The sequence below is a fragment of the Macadamia integrifolia genome, unplaced genomic scaffold, assembly GCF_013358625.1.
Source record: "Macadamia integrifolia cultivar HAES 741 unplaced genomic scaffold, SCU_Mint_v3 scaffold86, whole genome shotgun sequence".
Taxonomy (NCBI): Eukaryota; Viridiplantae; Streptophyta; class Magnoliopsida; order Proteales; family Proteaceae; genus Macadamia; species Macadamia integrifolia.
The window spans coordinates 639,791-656,910 of record NW_024870559.1 but is presented as its reverse complement, the minus strand read 5'-3'; the positions used below and the strand labels follow the sequence as shown (position 1 = coordinate 656,910).

The 17,120-nt window shown below is 42.9% G+C and overlaps 2 protein-coding genes across 3 annotated transcripts in view; both read right to left on the bottom strand.

The window, feature by feature from the left end:
* The window catches only part of LOC122070220 (protein FAM136A), a 58,430-nt gene that overhangs the window by 25,134 nt on the left and 16,176 nt on the right, over positions 1-17,120 (bottom strand). The window contains exon 3 of one of the 2 annotated variants that reach the window (XM_042634347.1): positions 3,525-3,585. The exons of the other annotated variant lie outside the window; for it this stretch is intronic. Within the exon in view, the coding sequence (XP_042490281.1) occupies positions 3,525-3,585 (61 nt within the window). The remainder of the gene's footprint in view (positions 1-3,524; positions 3,586-17,120) is intronic. 2 annotated transcript variants of the gene reach the window in all.
* Positions 8,661-12,125, bottom strand: LOC122070221. The gene is made up of 4 exons (XM_042634348.1): positions 10,369-12,125; positions 10,150-10,280; positions 9,995-10,070; positions 8,661-9,917 (listed from the first exon to the last, which is right to left on the bottom strand). Exons 1-4 carry the CDS (start codon positions 10,502-10,504, stop codon positions 9,781-9,783), a joined length of 480 nt encoding a protein of 159 aa, XP_042490282.1. The 5' UTR covers positions 10,505-12,125; the 3' UTR covers positions 8,661-9,780.

The following is a 17,120-nucleotide window of genomic DNA, read 5'->3' as shown; positions in this document are numbered from 1 at the left end:
AGGTTTCTCATGGGCATACCTGACAAAATTAAAGTTTCCTCCTCTTCCCAAAAGGAAGAGGAGCCAACTTGAGAAGCAATAAGCCTAGAGTCGTACCAAAGAGGGATCCCGACCTAGGGCTCTATTAAGACCATGAATAGCAGAAAAGAAAAGGAGGTTGCCTCCACTAGGATCCGAGATGTAGATGTGAATGAATTGAGAAGATGAAGAGATTTCGGATATCCGAACATTAAAACGGTTCCACAAAATTCAAATTCTACTATTAAGACTAAAGGAATAATTTGAGGGAAGGAACCAAGAGGGGGCTGTAGAAGCAATCTGCAAAGCACTGGCTTTAAGAACTCTGGTTTTTAGAAGACAGTAGAGGATGGAGCTGGAAGCTTTGAGATGGGAGCGAATATCAAAACTTGTTTGGCTAGGGACTTTAGCCTATGGACATTCCAAATGGTCCAGCAATTCGGGAGGGGGGCAACAAGGCCTCAGAGGAGTTGAGGTTGGTAAGGCCAAGGCGGGAGGGAGGTTGACTCCAATTACGTCTACGGTATTCCTTGAGGGGGAGCAGCAAAGATAGGCATCAGGAAGGCCAACAGAATTAGCAAATGCATGTGATAAAGGATTGACCTAAGAATGGAGAGTGTCCAATGCTGGAGGGTTACTACAGGTGGAGAGACTAATGGAATAGGCTTCAGAGGCTGGGAGAGCCATAGCAGTACCAGAACCACATAAAGAAGTTGAGGAGGATGAAGTCGAGAGCTGTAGAGGTTGTTGATGAGATGTCGTGGTAGGAGAGCAGGCAGTGCACGCCAGGGGGATGTGTGATGCAGCTGGGAATTGCAGAAGACGACTGGAGGTGAAGGCAGAGGCAGATATGGTAGGGGCAGACGTGGCAAGATCCTGTTTTTGCTTAAGAGCAAAGCAGGGGGAGATGGTGTAGCAGGGACAGGCGTAGAGGCCAAGAGTCGCAGACGACAGCAGCGGCAGGGAACAATGAAGCAGTTTGGTGAAGAGAAGCCGACAGAGATGTGGTAGACGTGGCTGGAGACATTTGCTGATGAAGACGCAACATGACAGAGGTAACATGAATCAAAGGAAGTAGCTCAGCAAGAACCCGATGGTTATGGAGCATTGTTGGAGTCTCAGTAGTCGCAGTTGTAGGAGACGTGGCTGGAGACATTTGCTGACGAAGACGCAGCATGACGGAGGTAACACGAATTGAAGGCGTTGAAGCATGGAAACAGAGGAGCACTGAAGGGGGGTTCAGGTGGGGGAGAAGCACCCGAGTAAGACCGATGGGGTGATGGATTGGGCCGAGGCAGCTGATGGTCCAGATGGTTGGGGATATGCATGTTGTCGTGAGCCATTAGAGAAAGAGTGGGGGGCCGAGTGAGAAAGAGTGGTGGTGGGCTTAGTATGAGGGTGGGCCAAAGATGGGATTGATAAGGGAAGCGACTGGTTTGGGTTAGGATTAGGGATGTGGTTAGTATTCCAAGTGTGGCCCAAACAAGATAGGGCCAGGATGGGAATTTCTGACGGAGAGGGAGGGGTGAGGGTTGAAGAGGAACTTTTCAAATGATAACTTATTAGAAAGGAGAATGGGAAGGAGCAGCCTCCGAGGAAGGAATAGAAGCTGAAAGGGGTAAAGTCAAGAGACTGCAATTAGAGGAGGGGGCAAAGAACGGTAGATACTCCAGAGGCAGGATTGGGCAAGCGCAGAGGAGCAAAAGGGTTTTTCCCAACGGAATCTAGGCTATAGACTGAAGGCCCAAGGGATGAGCCGTCAGACAGGTTCTTTTGGCCAACAAGGGAGCCAAATACCGGAGGGTGGGACTTGCAAGGTGGTTGGTGTCTACTCCATTTCCAACCATGACTCGGGTGACAACTGGGAGCCATGGAGTTGTAAGAAGGGGGATAGAGGGAGTTGTGAGGAAGGGGGATGGAAACTGTATCTTATGGAAGAAGCAACATCAACGGTAGAGTGGAAGGAACTTCCAAACTCCCGATTGTGGAAGGAACTTCCATTCTCTTCTGAGGGAGGCGCTTTGAATTTGGAGCAAGTCATTGTCATTGAGTGGTGGCCGAACACTTTGCATATTTTGTGGTGACTGAGGGGGGATCCAATCATAGGAGAATTCTTGGTGGAAAGAGTGCACTTCATCATCCATGACAAGCATCGATTATAGGGTGGTGGTGTCGGCCGAACTTCCAAGCAGATTCTTGCTTAAGAAAGGCTTTGCATTCTTATGGTTCAAACATCTAAGGAGAGAGGAGTGCCGACCACAGAGCCTATTATGCTTAGCCCTCATTCGCACCAGAAGTGCAGAGGAAGGTTGGGGATGGCTAACTAAAGGGTAGGGATGTAAATGGATAGTCGAAAATCCGTATTCGATTCGGGTTCGTATTCGTTTAGGGGTATCCATATTCGGAAAATGCATATCCAGAAGCTATCCAAACCGGTCCGAAAACTAAGTGGATACGAATATGATAATCCTAGTTTCCGACCGATTATTATCTGATTCGTTTAGCTATCCGATGGTAAAGAATATCCGTATCCATTTGTTCGAATCCGTTTCTTCCATTATAATATTAAGTAAATATTAATTTTTATTACATAATAATAGTGTAGAAATATGTGATACTAATACATGTTAAATAACATTTTTATTTTTAAAAATGATATATACCAATCTAAAGGCCAGATTTAGGGATTTATTGTGAACCATGGGATGAAAGAAACCTAAAAACAGGATTTATTGTGAACCATAGGATGAAAGAAACCTAAAAACCTAAGTATATAATGTTTTAATCCGACATTCCAACTGCCCAAAGACCCTAATAGATCTCTCGACTCTCATTCTCGCCATCAGTCCATCTCCAAGCTCTTCTCGGCGTTCTCGCAGCTCAAAGCAGCAAAGACGCTACGGCTCTGCTGCCTCTCGCCTCTTGCCGTGTCACGGCTCCGACTCTGCTGCCTCACGCCTCTCTTCGTCCCAAGCTAACCTCGCGGTTTGCCTGCCTCATACCTCTCTCCGTCCCAAGCCAACCTCGCGGTTTGCCTGCCTCACTTCCATATAAATGGGTGAGTTCGATGAATGTTGGTGTAACAAATTTTTTTTTCTGTTTTCTTCCCATTTCTTAATGTTGGAGATTATCTAAAACAGAGGGATTTTGAGGGTCGTAGCTAATTTAGGGTTCAGAGATTCAAGAAATGTTAAGATCTAAAGGAAAAAACAGAGATTGTACTCTGAACTGAGTAGGAGGATGGTGCCCTCCTCGTCATTTGGACGCAGGTGGTGAAGTTCTGACCTGCACTGTGCCCCTTTTCAAATCTCTCTCTCTCTCTCTCTCTCTCTCTCTCTCTCTCTCTCCTCTTATTTTCCTTTCAATTCAGATTTCAGACTTCCTTTTAATTCGAGTTGTATCTCAAATGGGTTTTCTCTAAAGTCGGAACGATTATAGGATAGAAGGATTTGAGATCTACTAAGGAGAGAAGTGTTAATGTCAAAGTAGTTAGTTTTGCTTAATACCTGCTTCCCACATCTTGTGTACTTTTATGATGTCCTCCACTGTTCTTGTTATCATATTAGCCTTAAAAATAACATTAAACTTGGATCAGTAACAAGAGAATGGCATTAATTTAAACTTGGATCAGTTTAAAAATAACATTAAACTTGAATCTTGAAAATGAACATTAATTTAAAATTCTTGATGATTTTATGTTTGAAAAAAAAAAGAAAAAAAATTATGCAGAGCAAAAATGTAATTATATAAACGGCTGCTAAACGAATCGAACCGAATAATATTCAATTACCGTTTAAATATACGAATTCGAATTTAATATCATTTTATGTATCCGGTCGGATATACGGATCGAATTCAAATAGTAACTTTATAAACGGATTCGAATTCGGATAGTATCCTATTCGAGCCGAATTCGATCCATTTACATCCCTACCAAAGGGGGATGGAGCAATAATTGATTTTGCGGAGCTATATGTATCGATCCCACCGACAGAGGAAGATCAGTTTGTTTCCGATTTTCTAGGGGCCGCCTTCTAAAGCCTTGAGCATATCTTGTTAATTTAAGAAGTTAAACAGAAAGACACCATTTTCCAAAAGGTGTGTAACCATGGAACCTTCGGATTTCCACTATTTGGTGAGAGAGCTCTTTCACTGAAATAACCTAGAGCCTGTGAATAGGTTATATGGTGAATATGTCATATAAGTGGATTAAAAAAAATTTCGATTAAAACCCCAAAATATATGACTGTAAGTAAAATGTGGAATATAAAAAGTAATCACAATCACACAAGACACAGATTTATAGTAATTCGACTCAATCCGAGTCTAGTCCACTCCTCACAAGATCACCTTGAAAGGTATCCACTAGTTCTTCCTTTTCAGTACAGTAGGTGGGGATGAATCACTTTTACAACTCTTTTAAGGATAAGAGGATCTGCACAATCTCTTTACAAGTAGACAGAGACCTATACAATCTCTTAAGGATGAGAAAGTCCTAAAAACGTAGGCCCCTTGCTTGCCACGACTTCAAATCCTCACCCAGATCACCCTTCTTCTTCACACGTCCTCGGCCAGCTTCCCTCTCCTCTCCTGAGCTTCACTGCTTCACTGCTTCCCCTTAGCGCCTTTGCCTTGATCCGCTAGAGCAGACCTCCACCGCTCCCCGCCCCCTCAATGTTGCCCTCCTGGTCCCCCTACACCCTGTGCCACGAGCCTCCCATGCTACTCCCTCTATTGTCGACAATCGCCAGGCCCCTCTGGCCCCTTGCCTTGGCCTCCCGCCATGCCCCATCACCATGCCTGCTACTTATTTCTCTCCTGGCCCCTTTCCAGGCCTTCCTACCATACCTGTAAACACCTCTGAAGGTGTCATCTCCAATTCGTCTTCCCCTATTCCGCCCCTCTCAGCTGTTGCTGCTACTCCTGCTCCATGGCCATCACTTCCCGCCCCTCTAAGCCTAAGATTGTATCAGTCTTTATCTTAGGCCCCTTTCTTGCCACGACTACAAACGTCTCTGAAGATGTCAACTCCGACTCATCCCTTTGCCCCTTTATTCTCTACAAACCTTGGATTTGGAAGCTGCAATCCTACCTCATCTTGAAGCCCCAACTGTTGATGATTTCTCTTTTACTGACCCTGCCACGAGTGAAACTACCTTCATGGTTGTCTATGCTTTCAAACCTACTGACCTGCTTCCACCCAACTACGCCACTCCCCTAATGTTTGCATCTGGATTTTATGGAACCCCCTTTTTCTCCACATCTCTCCCATTGCTTCCTCTTCCTAAGCCATTCACTTCTCCTCCCCCTGCAGTTCCCCTCTTTCCTTCTCGGCTGTCTATGCTCTCAATCGTTCCTCTGAGAGGCTTACGCTTTGGGATGGCATCCGTTCTTATGTTGACTCTTTTAGTGACTGCATTGATGACATTGGCATGAACGACCTTAGATGGTCTAGAACCGATCTCACTTGGCATAACCGTCGTTGTGGGGCAGACTGTGTACCTTGCAAGCTCGATCGAGACTTGGTCAATAAGTCCTGGCTCAATCTCTTCCCCTCTTCTCATGCCTCCTTTGACCTTCCTGGTATCTCTGATCACTCCCCCACTTCGCTTTTCATTCAGCCTCTTTTTTCCTTCGGCCCCAAGCCTTTCAAATTCTTTGACATGTGGACTCTTCACCAAGATTTTCTCCCCCTTGTAAGAGACTCCTGAGCCATCCCGATCCCCATCTCCTCTTACCCTCTCATTGCCTCTGCTAGGAAGCTCAAGCATGTAAAAGCTGCCCTCAAAATCTAGAATTCCTCCACCTATAGTAATATCTTTGAGAGAGTTCAGACATGTCAAGTTCAGACTATATCAAATGGCTCGAGCCTGGAGACTCCAACTCCGCTTTCTTCCACCGCTCCCTTAAAGCCGCACCAATTTCAACTCCATCCCCAAGCTCATCACTAGTGCGGGCATTGAGCTTACCTCCCCCTATAAGATCAAGTCTGAAGATGTCTCCTATTTTGACAACTTCTTCCATCCAGCCCCCCCAACCCTCCCCCTTCCCCCTAATCTCCTCAACAAATTTGTCCCTAACCATCTTCTCCCTAGCCTCCAAGCCATTCCCTTTGATGAGGAAATCATTGCGGCTGTCCTCTCCCACAAATCCGACAAAGCCCATAGCCCTGACGGCTTCAGCATGGGTTTTTTGTCTTCTTATTGGCACATTATCCAAAATGATCTTATCTTTGCCATCAAAAGTTTCTTCCTGAACCCCGGCCAAATCTCTAGCATCAACTACACTTTCCTTTGCCTCATTCCCAAGAAAGATGGTGCCTAAGCCATGCCAGATTTCAGTCTATCTCCCTTTGCAACCTCCCTTATAAATTCATTGCCAAAATCTAGGCCACCCAGATTCAGGTTGTCATTGACTCCCTCGTCAGCCCCAATCAATTCGCCTATCATTGCTAGAAGAATTGTTGATAACATCCCTCTGTACCATGAGATTGTCAAAGGTTTTGAGCGTAAATCTCATTCTTCTGCGACCCTCCTCAAAATCGACATCTATAAAGCTTTTGACTCCATTCGTTGGGCTTTCATCCCAAAAGTTCTTTTGCAGATGCGTTCCCCCCCCCCCTTGTCCATTGGATTATATCCTACATCTCCTCTCCCCACTCCTCTATCCTCGTTAATGGCAGCCCAACAGGTTACCTCTCCTCTACTGTTGGTGTTAAAAGTAAGTCAATAATTATAGGCGTAGTTTTAATGTAAGCCATATAAGTCAGTGATTGTAGGATTAGATTTCATTATCATTGCTATATTTTCTACAACTACCTCCTACCTCATTAATGTTGTACTATAGTTCTCTAGACTTATATATAGGACCACTCTCTTGTACAAACATATATTGAAATACAACAATGTCTCCTTTATATTATTTCCATCATGGTATCAGAGCCTTCCCGTTACTGAGACTACCGGAGTTCACGGCCCAGTTCTTGTGAATCCATTGTCCCTCCAATCAAATCAACCACATGTTTCCAGATCTGATATTGACTGCTAGTTCTTGTAGTTTTGTTACTCTCCGGATCTGATTTTAAACTCCAACCCATCACCTTGTATCACTATTTTCTTGGGTCTGAACTACAGCCCATCATCACATCACTATTGTGCATCTCACACATCACCGATGATCGTCATGCTCTTTCACATCCGTCCGTCTGGGAACAACCTCAGTTCCACCGTAATCTGTCTCAAGAACTTGCTGCTCCGCTAACAAGAACTTGTTGCTCCAGCTACATGTCAGCTCTTTTAGCACTCACAGCACTCTCGTTCACACTCCGTCAACTCCAGCTCTGCTTCGCCGACTCAGGTATCGGTAGTTTTGCCCCCTGCACTGACACTTGCACTTTCCGTGCTAGCTCGCATCACTGCACTCTGTCTCTGTGCATCTGTTCCTGTTGCACATCAGCCTTGTGCATCACTTTTTTCTGTTACACGTCAGCTCCATACATCACCGCTACCACAACTGAACTTTGTTCATCATCAGGTTTTTTACTCTTTTATATCTGCATCTCCTCTCTCCCAGATTTGAACCCGAGTTACACCATGCAAATCACTACCCTCCTTGTTGTCCTTACTACCACCACTATTGTTGTTGCCGATGTGAATCACATCGTCACTGTCCCTATAGTCATCGGTACCCTGCTGTCGGCTTGCTCCTTGGATCTTTGAAAGTCTTAAGATCCAATTAATTTACTGTTGTCCTACCATTGCCCATTTACCATCACTTTGCTGTCGTCATGCCGCTGCCTAGCCATCCTCTGCTTTTATTTCCAGAAGTTACCGTTGTCCTACCGTCGTCTTGCCATCGTCTTGTCGTCATCTTGCCATTGTTTCGTCATTGCACCTCTGTTCTCAGAAGTTCCAGCTGTCTTACCGTTGTCTTGCCTTAAACTAGGGGTGTCAATTGGTCGGGCCGGGCTGGTCTCGGTAGGGCCTAGCCGGGCCTGGCGGGCCTATGTCCTCGGACCATGACCTACCTATTTAAGGAATGAGTCAGTCCCGGTAGGTGTCATGTCGGGCTCGGATGGGTTATGGGCTTCAACGGGCTTCTCCTAATCGGGCTATAATTGGGCCATAAACGGGGTAATGTACCAATAAAGCCTTAAATGGGCCTTGAACAGTCTTTACTTTTCTTAGATTTAAAATACTTCAATTTATTTTGTTAAATCATCAACAATTTTGAAAAAATATTACATTTGATTTGTTACACCCGTGCCCTAACCCGGTAAAATTTGAACTGTTTTGATAGGTCTCGGGCCGGAAGTGAAAAGTACCAATGGATTTTGGCTCGCGGCAGGCAACCCATTGTCAAAGTGGGGAGAATGATCCTACTTGTCCGTGCCAAGGATTGAAGTATTAGTATCAGTCGCTGTATCGGTCGGTCAAAATTAAGATACGTATTAGAGGGTATCGTATCGTTTCGAAGATACACTAAAGATACGCACATAAATAGATAGGGAACACATTTTTATACACTTTTGCATAAAAACAGTTAAAAAAATCTATATATAACATGTAGAATGCATAAATACTAAAATAGAGGGTATCGTATTAATATACAAGTATATTGAGTTGAAAATGTTCAAAATGATGAGGTTTCTTACAGTTTTTTCTTTTCTCATTGCCATTGCCACTGTGATGAGTGCCATGAAGAGTGTCGTGGTGGTTCAAATCCTTGGCTAGGACCTTCTTCAGTAGGAGCAACTAAGATGATGTTCTGCACTTGTCAAATATAGGCACAATATTTACCCCAGTCGAAATATTTATGGTAGTGGGTCTCTCATTCATTGTAGAATCTTCTGTACTGCTCAACAGTGGTTAATGTTGGTCCTGCATAAGTCCCATATCCATAGTCTGAAGAAGCACCTGAAGATACATGGTGTCCATGTCCAAATGAGGAACCAGCGTGATCTAAACTTCTGTACTACTCTGGATTGGCAAATGATTGTCCTGCATAAGTCCCATATCTATAACCTAAAGATGCATCTGAACATACATGGTGTCCATGTCCGGACGAGGAACTAGTGGGATCTGAACTAATGCTCATTGACTCCATACTACTCATCAACGCATCAGTAGCACTCTGATTGTGGGATCGCCTACCCCTCCGACTATAAGACTTTGGTTGTGTGTGAGCACCATGATGACTATCTTGGGTTGCATGTGTAAATGCAGCCTCCTCTGTGAAATGTACCAATACATAAGTTTGGCCACCACCACTACCACCACCACCACCACCACCACCACCACCATCGTCATCATCATCATCATCATCATCATCATCATCAGCATCATCCTTGTTTTGATCATCATCATCACTATCTGGTTAAGTTACACTATATGTAACACCTGATCTCGTCCTTCTGATATCGCCATCATCGAAGCTATCATCATCCTCTTGCAAAGCTGATGGTGTTTGGGTTTCATCATCATCAATATTTATAAAATCTTCATTTATATCTCTAATGAGGTCCTCTATAATGGGATCAGGTGTGGTTTCTCATCGATCTTCAGATAATTTGTCCATCACCAAAACCTTTTCAGTGTCTTCAATCCATCCCCTAGCTGGATCTTCCTCGTCGAGTATGTGCGTGATGTCAATTGGGTTGACATCAATATCATCCCTTGATTTCTCCAATTCTAAATAGTTCTTCAATTTCATGTTATAGTGCACATACACTAGCTCCTCCAGCTTCTCATAACTCAGATGATTCTAAGGTTTGGTGTGTATCAATCCGAAAGTACTCCAGTTACGTTCACAGCCACTTGAGGATGTCGTGCATGATAATATTTTCATTACTATTGGCCTCAAGTTTGGAGCGCTCCATCCATAATTCAGCCACCAATCAGCTGTACAAAGATAATTGCAACATTAGGAGTTTTAAATAAATTTGAAATACAAGCATAATTGATTAAACCTAAATTACCAGGGCATTGTGTTCCTCTAGCACGGATAGCTAAATGATCAACAAACCCACAAGTGGCCTCCTGGAAGTACTTCACCTATAAAGGTATCAACATATTAATACGCCAGTCAATGTATTAAATATTAATCAATATGTATGATTAGTAGATTACTAACCTCTTCAACCGCATCTTTGGCCAAATCAATATTAGGAGCTAACTTGTTAATAACATCCTTCAAAGATTCTATCAAATCTTTCTTAAACCTTAAATTGTTTGTGTAGTGAAGATCCGGATACAAATAATAGGCTGCACATGGTTACATATTATTTATTGTTAACGATTAAGTATATTAAATTACTAATAAAGTCACTTATAAATTTAATTGAGAAATTACCTGTCCGATGAAGGTCTTTAACCAAATTAGTTTCCCATCGATGATTTATAATCTTCAAAAATGCCTTGAATGACTTTGGGTTTTCCTCTTCTATCTTCTGTTTGACAACTTCCATACAATGCACTATATTTTCCATGGTCTGCGCCTTCTCACCATCAACTACTTAAGTATCACAAATAGTGGTTGCATAATCTTAGTAAGTCGGTATACCATTTCCCAAAACTTTGTTCAGGTGATTAGGTCTTGAACAGCTTTTCCAATTTCAGTGGTTGCATATTTACTAGTGAACCACTTATTAGAGGTGAATGACTTAACCAGTTCTTCCTTCCGTTTTGCCTCACCAAGTCACCTTTTGTGTACTTTCTCATCAATGCCAACACCCGGCTGTGATTGTAGATGAAGTTGGTGATCATCTTGGCATCAGAAACCAATGTGTGCACTTTGTTCATTTCACCAATGTCCTTGAACATCAAATCAACACAATAGGCTGCACAAGGTGTCCAATATTGGGTGGGATACTTCACTATAAGTAAGATACCAGCCTTTTTGAAATTGGCGGCATTATCAGTCACAATCTAAACAACATTATCTAGCCCAACGTCCTGAACAACTTTATCCATTAATTTAAACAAATGCATTGAGTCCTTGATATCTGAGGATGCGTTGAAAGACTTGTGGAATATTGTTTTCCCATCATAATATATGAGAAAATTGATGATGGACATCCTCGTCAATATGGCCCAGCAATTTCATGAGGAGTGGGTGGCTTCACATTTTCTCCACGTCTTAATCTCCTTAACCATAGCCTTGAAGTATGGATCTTTAGCTTTGTGAGGTGGAATTATAGAACTGTGGAACCACCTAGAGATTGCTTTCCCAATTTTTTTACTCAATGTCTTAAGTTACAAAGCCTCTTCAATCCTTTGTTGTCCTTCATTATGATGTTTGTATGGTGCATCTCTCATATCTCTAATTTCTGGGCTCCTTCTCCCCTTGCCTTTACCACTAGAGGCAAATTTGTCAAACATGCCCTTCACAGTGCCTGCAATATATACACTTGGATGACTTCTAGAGCCAGAACTTTGTTCATAAATCATCGGGCCACCACACCTAGGTCCTACAGATTGACTTCTTCTCAGTTGTTCTGCTATCCATCGTTTTTTTTTTTGCTTCCTCCCTTGAAATATGCATCGCTCATGCAAGTTGTTGATCATCCTCTACCTCCATATCGGATCCTTTATAATCCCCATGATCCCTTATATTCAACCAATCTATCCTCATCTTCAACAGTTGTTTTTGCTTTATCTCTACTTCCCCTTAAGTGCTTCCTCATTGCTTTGCTTACTTCATCTGGGCACATGTACACTTGGCAACATTAGAAAATCCTCCTGCCAAATGTTGTTTATGTCTGGTAATTCCACCTCCTAGGTGGATAGCATCACAGTAGTTGCATTTTGTCCATGACATATTGCCTTGTACTTTCGTGGCTGTAGCCCATCCAATATCCCTAGACCGTTCTTTAGGCGCCATCTTCCTACAAAGATAAATAATGAAACTTAATATGCATATTTATTGATTTAGTATTTAGTAAATAATAGCATTTTTTTAGAAACTAAAATGAAATGCATTCAAAGAAAAAAAAAAGGCTTTTTTGTATTTTTCCTAATTTACACAAACTTGAAATACACACTTTTTTGGGAAAAAAGTGTGCATATAATTTCACATCATGGTCATTGGCCAAGTAAATTATAAATTTTTTTTTTAAAACTAAAATGAACAGAATTTTCTAAAAAAATGTATTTTTTTAGTATTATTCTTAATTTTTAATTAATTTTTGAAATAAAAAAAAAAACAAATATTTTAGAAAAATTAAAATTTTTTATAGAAGTTGTAGATTAATGTCTTCAAAGAACATATAAAAAATCCACATACTGTGGACCAATAAATTTGAGTAGATCTAAAAAAAAAAAATTGAAACCCTCACTTTTTGGGGAAAAAGTGTGGGTTTCATTTCAAATCATGTATTTTGTAATTATAAGTTCTAACATTATTTTTAAAAGTTTAATGAACTAAATTTTCTAAAAAAGAAAATAATTTTTTGTATTTTTCTTGCTTTTTAATTAATTTCGAAATTAAAAAAATTACAAAAGCAAATTTTTGAGAAAAATCAAAATTTTCCATAGAAGTTATAGTATACTTGTTTTTACATAACATATAAAAAATCTAAACATTTTTTACCATTGAGCATGAGTAGATCTAAGAAATTTGAAAAAAATTTAAAACCTCATTTTCTTTTGAAAAAAGTGTGTAAATCCTTATAAATCTAGTGATTGCAATGTAATTATGATGCATAAAATGTGATTCTAAGTATAATGAACCTTAGGTTTGTAAAAAAATTGATAATTTTAGCCTAAAGTTGAAAAAACTGTGTAAATGTACAAGAACTTACTATTCAAGAGATGGTTCTTCAAGAACAAGAGCTTTTTTCCTTGCTTGCAAGATGCAAATCCACAACATTTCCTTCAATCCTTCAATTGGAGTCTCCAATGCTTTGAATCAAGGGGAAAAGGAGAGATGGAGAAAAGAGTTGGGAAAAGAGGCTAAAGTGGTTTGTTTCAAACAAGTGTTGAAACAAAACCAAAAAAAGGGCCATTTCTCACTTCAAGAACCAGTATCATACTGTATCGGTACGATACTGTACGATACGGTACCGATACATACCGATACGTACCGATACTGAAAGGAATTTATTTGTTTGTTAAAAAGTTTGTATCAGTAGTATCGTACGTATCGGTACCGATACGATACATCGAAACTATGATACACATCACTTATCCAAAACTTCTTTGTAGCGTATCGGTAAGTATCGTACCAATGACAACTGATACCGATACGTATCGGCCGATACGGTACAATACGTACCAACACTTAAAACCTTGCATGTGACTTTTAAAAGTCACAAGTTTCGACCATATTTCGACATGTTTTGACCGAAACATGGGAAATTTCGACCAAACCAACTGGTTTGACTTGAACCAGGTCCTATATAAGTTAGTTTGAAAAGAAACCCAAGCCTTCTTTAACAGAATTCGACCCTCTTAGTTTTTTCTCTTAGGAGTGGGAAACTTGGGGAAATAGTGGAGATTTCCATTTTTTTTCCTAACAAAGTTGAATCTAAGGGTGGTTCTTGCTTCATCTACATAAGAAAGACACACTAGACCAAAAAGGTAAGTCCCAACTTCTACAAAAATAATTTTTTTTTGCACGTTAATGCTTTTTTTTCTGGTTTTTAAAATGCATTTACCTATAACATATTTCAGTCCAGTCAACGTAATGATTATCAAACCATTGGTTCACCATACAAGTAAGACTTTATGTATTTTTTTATGAAACTAATTATGTGAATGTGTTAAAAATGTTTAAAATAGGATGTACACAAAAAATCAGACAAAAAAAAAACATTGTTTGGGGGTCGAAACCTAACTTTTCACCATACCAGGAAAAGCTCCCTAGTATCCTTGAAATTTCCCAGGTTTCGACCGAAATTTCGTTCTCCCCAAGGGTCGAAACCCCATACCATGAACCTCAACCACCACTACAACACCTTATCTCTATAAAACTTTTTGGTTTTTGTTTTTGCTGACCTGCAGCCTAATCTGCCAGCTCACCACTTAGGACTTGGCAAAATTCTTTTTTTTTTTTTTTTCCTTATAATCCGCTTTATTGAAGTCCCATCTGATTGCCAAACTCTTAAGCTCTCTTTGGCATAGTTTACATTTATGTTTATTACCTATTTATGAATAAACATTTATGAAAATAGATTATGGGCTATAAACAATAATCGTTTGGTTACTACTAGACATCATGGTCGAAAGTATCGATGCATATCGTTCTGTATCAGCCAATACATATTGGTATCAGTAGGCATCGATACGATACCCACTAATGTGGTAAAATCTGACCAGCCGATCTTTCTAGCAAGGCTGAAAACTTTGCGCTAGTCCTGCACCAAAGAGTAGACAAAGGAGAGTCGAGCTGTCCTGATGGGGGACTCTCCGATGCCTAAGTCAGAATTTCTCCACAACAGTTACTTAAAGGAATTTAGGTGTCAGAAGTGATCGATCCCTTTTTTGGGGGCTTACCTTGCTATTTATAGGCCGTGAACCCTAGGGTTCTGCTTACGGAGAGTCCAGCTTTGACCAACAATCCGCCTCATCTAATCCTGAGAATATGCCCAGATTCCAAGGAGGATCCTGCGAGTATCGCTCTTTCGTCAGTGTTTAGGACTCTTGAGTGAGAGTCGTTCCGAGTTTTTAGGGGTGGTTGGACTCCTGGGTGCAATTTTTAGAGTTAGTGGTTCCTTGTTTCCCACATTCAGCTGGTAGTGTTGTAGTGGGCTATGGCTTCTGCTAGTTCGTGGTCCTCCTAGAGATTTGATGAAGGCGTGAGCTCGGCTGTAAGGGACCGAGGAGGGAGCTCAGTGTCAAGGAGACCGAGGTGAGAGCTCGACAGGAGACCGAGGCAACGACTAGGCCTCAAGGAGACTAAGGTGATAGGTCGGCCTCAAGGAGACCGAGGCGATAGGTCGGCCTCAAAGAGACCGAGGCAAGATCTCGACCTGGCATCTTAACCCATTCGTGCTGATGTGATGGTTCGATTTTGGCTCATCATTAGCCCCCGGTCTGGAGGATCGGGTCAGTCCTTCAGACCTTTCTTTGGTACGAAAGGTCATAAATACTCGAAGTTCGTGCGCCGTATTTCGGCGTGAAGCGCACTAGCGTGAATTCGTTCCTCGAGCAGATGAAGTGTCCTTACATCTTGGCCATTACACCCGATGGATTCTAACCGTTCAATTCGCCCACTTTTCCTATAAAAAGGGCTTTTGTCTTCATTTTCCTTGTTCGTTTTTTGAAGGGATTGCACAAGTGCTCGGCGCAGCAAAGACTGGAGTATTAGCTCGGCTCGGTTCGGAATTTTTGGGCGCTCTCCTTTGACTCTCATAAGTTATGGTCACTACTCACTCCTCTTCTGTTCTTCCTCCTAGTCTTTCTTCTGAGGATCCCCTCCGATATTGCGTGGGGGTCTCGGATGCTACTATGTCGGACCAACCCCCTTCTTTAGCCGTGGTTAGGCCTTCGGAGGGCCCGACAGCTCGGCCAGGCCCTGAGGAAACGTCCTCGAGCGATAGCTCTTTTGACGATTCTGGTTCCAGTAGTAGTGCTGGGTCCGAGTCTTCTGAGGCAACCATGGTGTCGGGGGGTGCCCCAGGGGCTGATCCTCGAGCTAGCCCCCCGAGACAACTATGAGGGAAAGCCCTGCTACCACGGTGGCCAGTGATAGCTCTCCCAAGGAAGGGGAGACCGGGGAGTCCGAGGGAGAGGGTTCGGCATCATCCTCTGATGGGAAGAGGAGACCGACCTCGATTCAGAGTACCATGACCGTGAAGGCCTTAAATTCGACACGACGCAAGTGCGGCATCCCTGACTAGATGGTGATGAGAGTCCCTGATGAGGGGGAGTCTGTAGATATTCGCAAGGACGAGGTGGCTCTGTACGCTCCGCCTTCCAGTGTGGCCTCCAGATTCCCGTTCCTGAGCTAGTTCGCTCGGTTCTAAACTATTGGGGGATCACGCCGAGCCAATTGATGCCGAACTCCTGGCAGATTTTGCTCAGCTTTAAAGTCTTTGTATCGAAGATTCAGCGCGATGCTACCCTGAACGTCTTTTGACGTTATTTCATCATGAAGAGGCATCGCTCCGGGTGGTACTACTTTACCCGTAGGAGCAGAGACGGGTCGTATGGGACTTTGTAGATGTTCACCCATATGCCCACGTCCGTGAAGAGCTGGAAGGATCAGTTCTTCTACGCGGCCATGTCTGGGAACCCCTTTAAGGGCGCTTGGTCCAAACCTAACCTTACGAGGCTGAACCAACCTCCTACTCTTAGTAAGAAGGATCTTCAGACCAACCAGATGTGTTTGGATGGGGAGGCGGGTTCGTGACTTGTTTGATGAAGACTTCCTTCGAGAGTGGGAGCTCAGCAAAGTCCCGAAGGAGGGTGAGGTCCCATCCTGTCCTAAGTTCTTTCCTTGTCTTCGGTTATTGTATGTATTTTTTTATGTTAGAACTATGTTGCTTTTGCAGTGGTGAATGTGGTGATTGACCCCTCCAAACTTGCCATGGCATCGGCACAAGCTCGAAAAGCGTTGGCTGCCGATCAGGCAGCAAAGAAATCTGTTGACAAGGGGAAGAGGGTCGCTGGTGGGCCAAGTGGCGAGAGAACTGCAACGGTTGGTGCCACCAAGACTGCCCCTATAGTGATTGAGCCGCAAGTTGAAAAGCTAAAGAGCCCCCCGGCGAAGAGTTTAGCTCAGCGCGGCGTTCCAAGCAAAGGCAAGATGGCTCCTCCCACGATCCCTATCCCAGCTGGGATCAAAGGCAAGAGCTAGGGGAAGACTCCTCCCCCTGAGTCACCTCATCCTCCCAAGGATCAAGGGGAACGCAAGAGGCATCGTGAGGATGAGCCGCTTGGCCGCTCTGACGTGGAGGGCCGAACTGAATCCTCAGTGGTGGTGCCGATGCGGGCACCCCGCGAGGGGCACAGGCCTCTGGAGTGGGATATGCTCGATGAGACAGCCACTATCACCAATGCTAGTGATGCCCAAACCTTTGGCCATCAGGGGCGTCTTCTTGTTGATATGGAGTGTGTGAGAAACATTCCTGACATGCAATTCGCTGAACAACTCTACGCTCA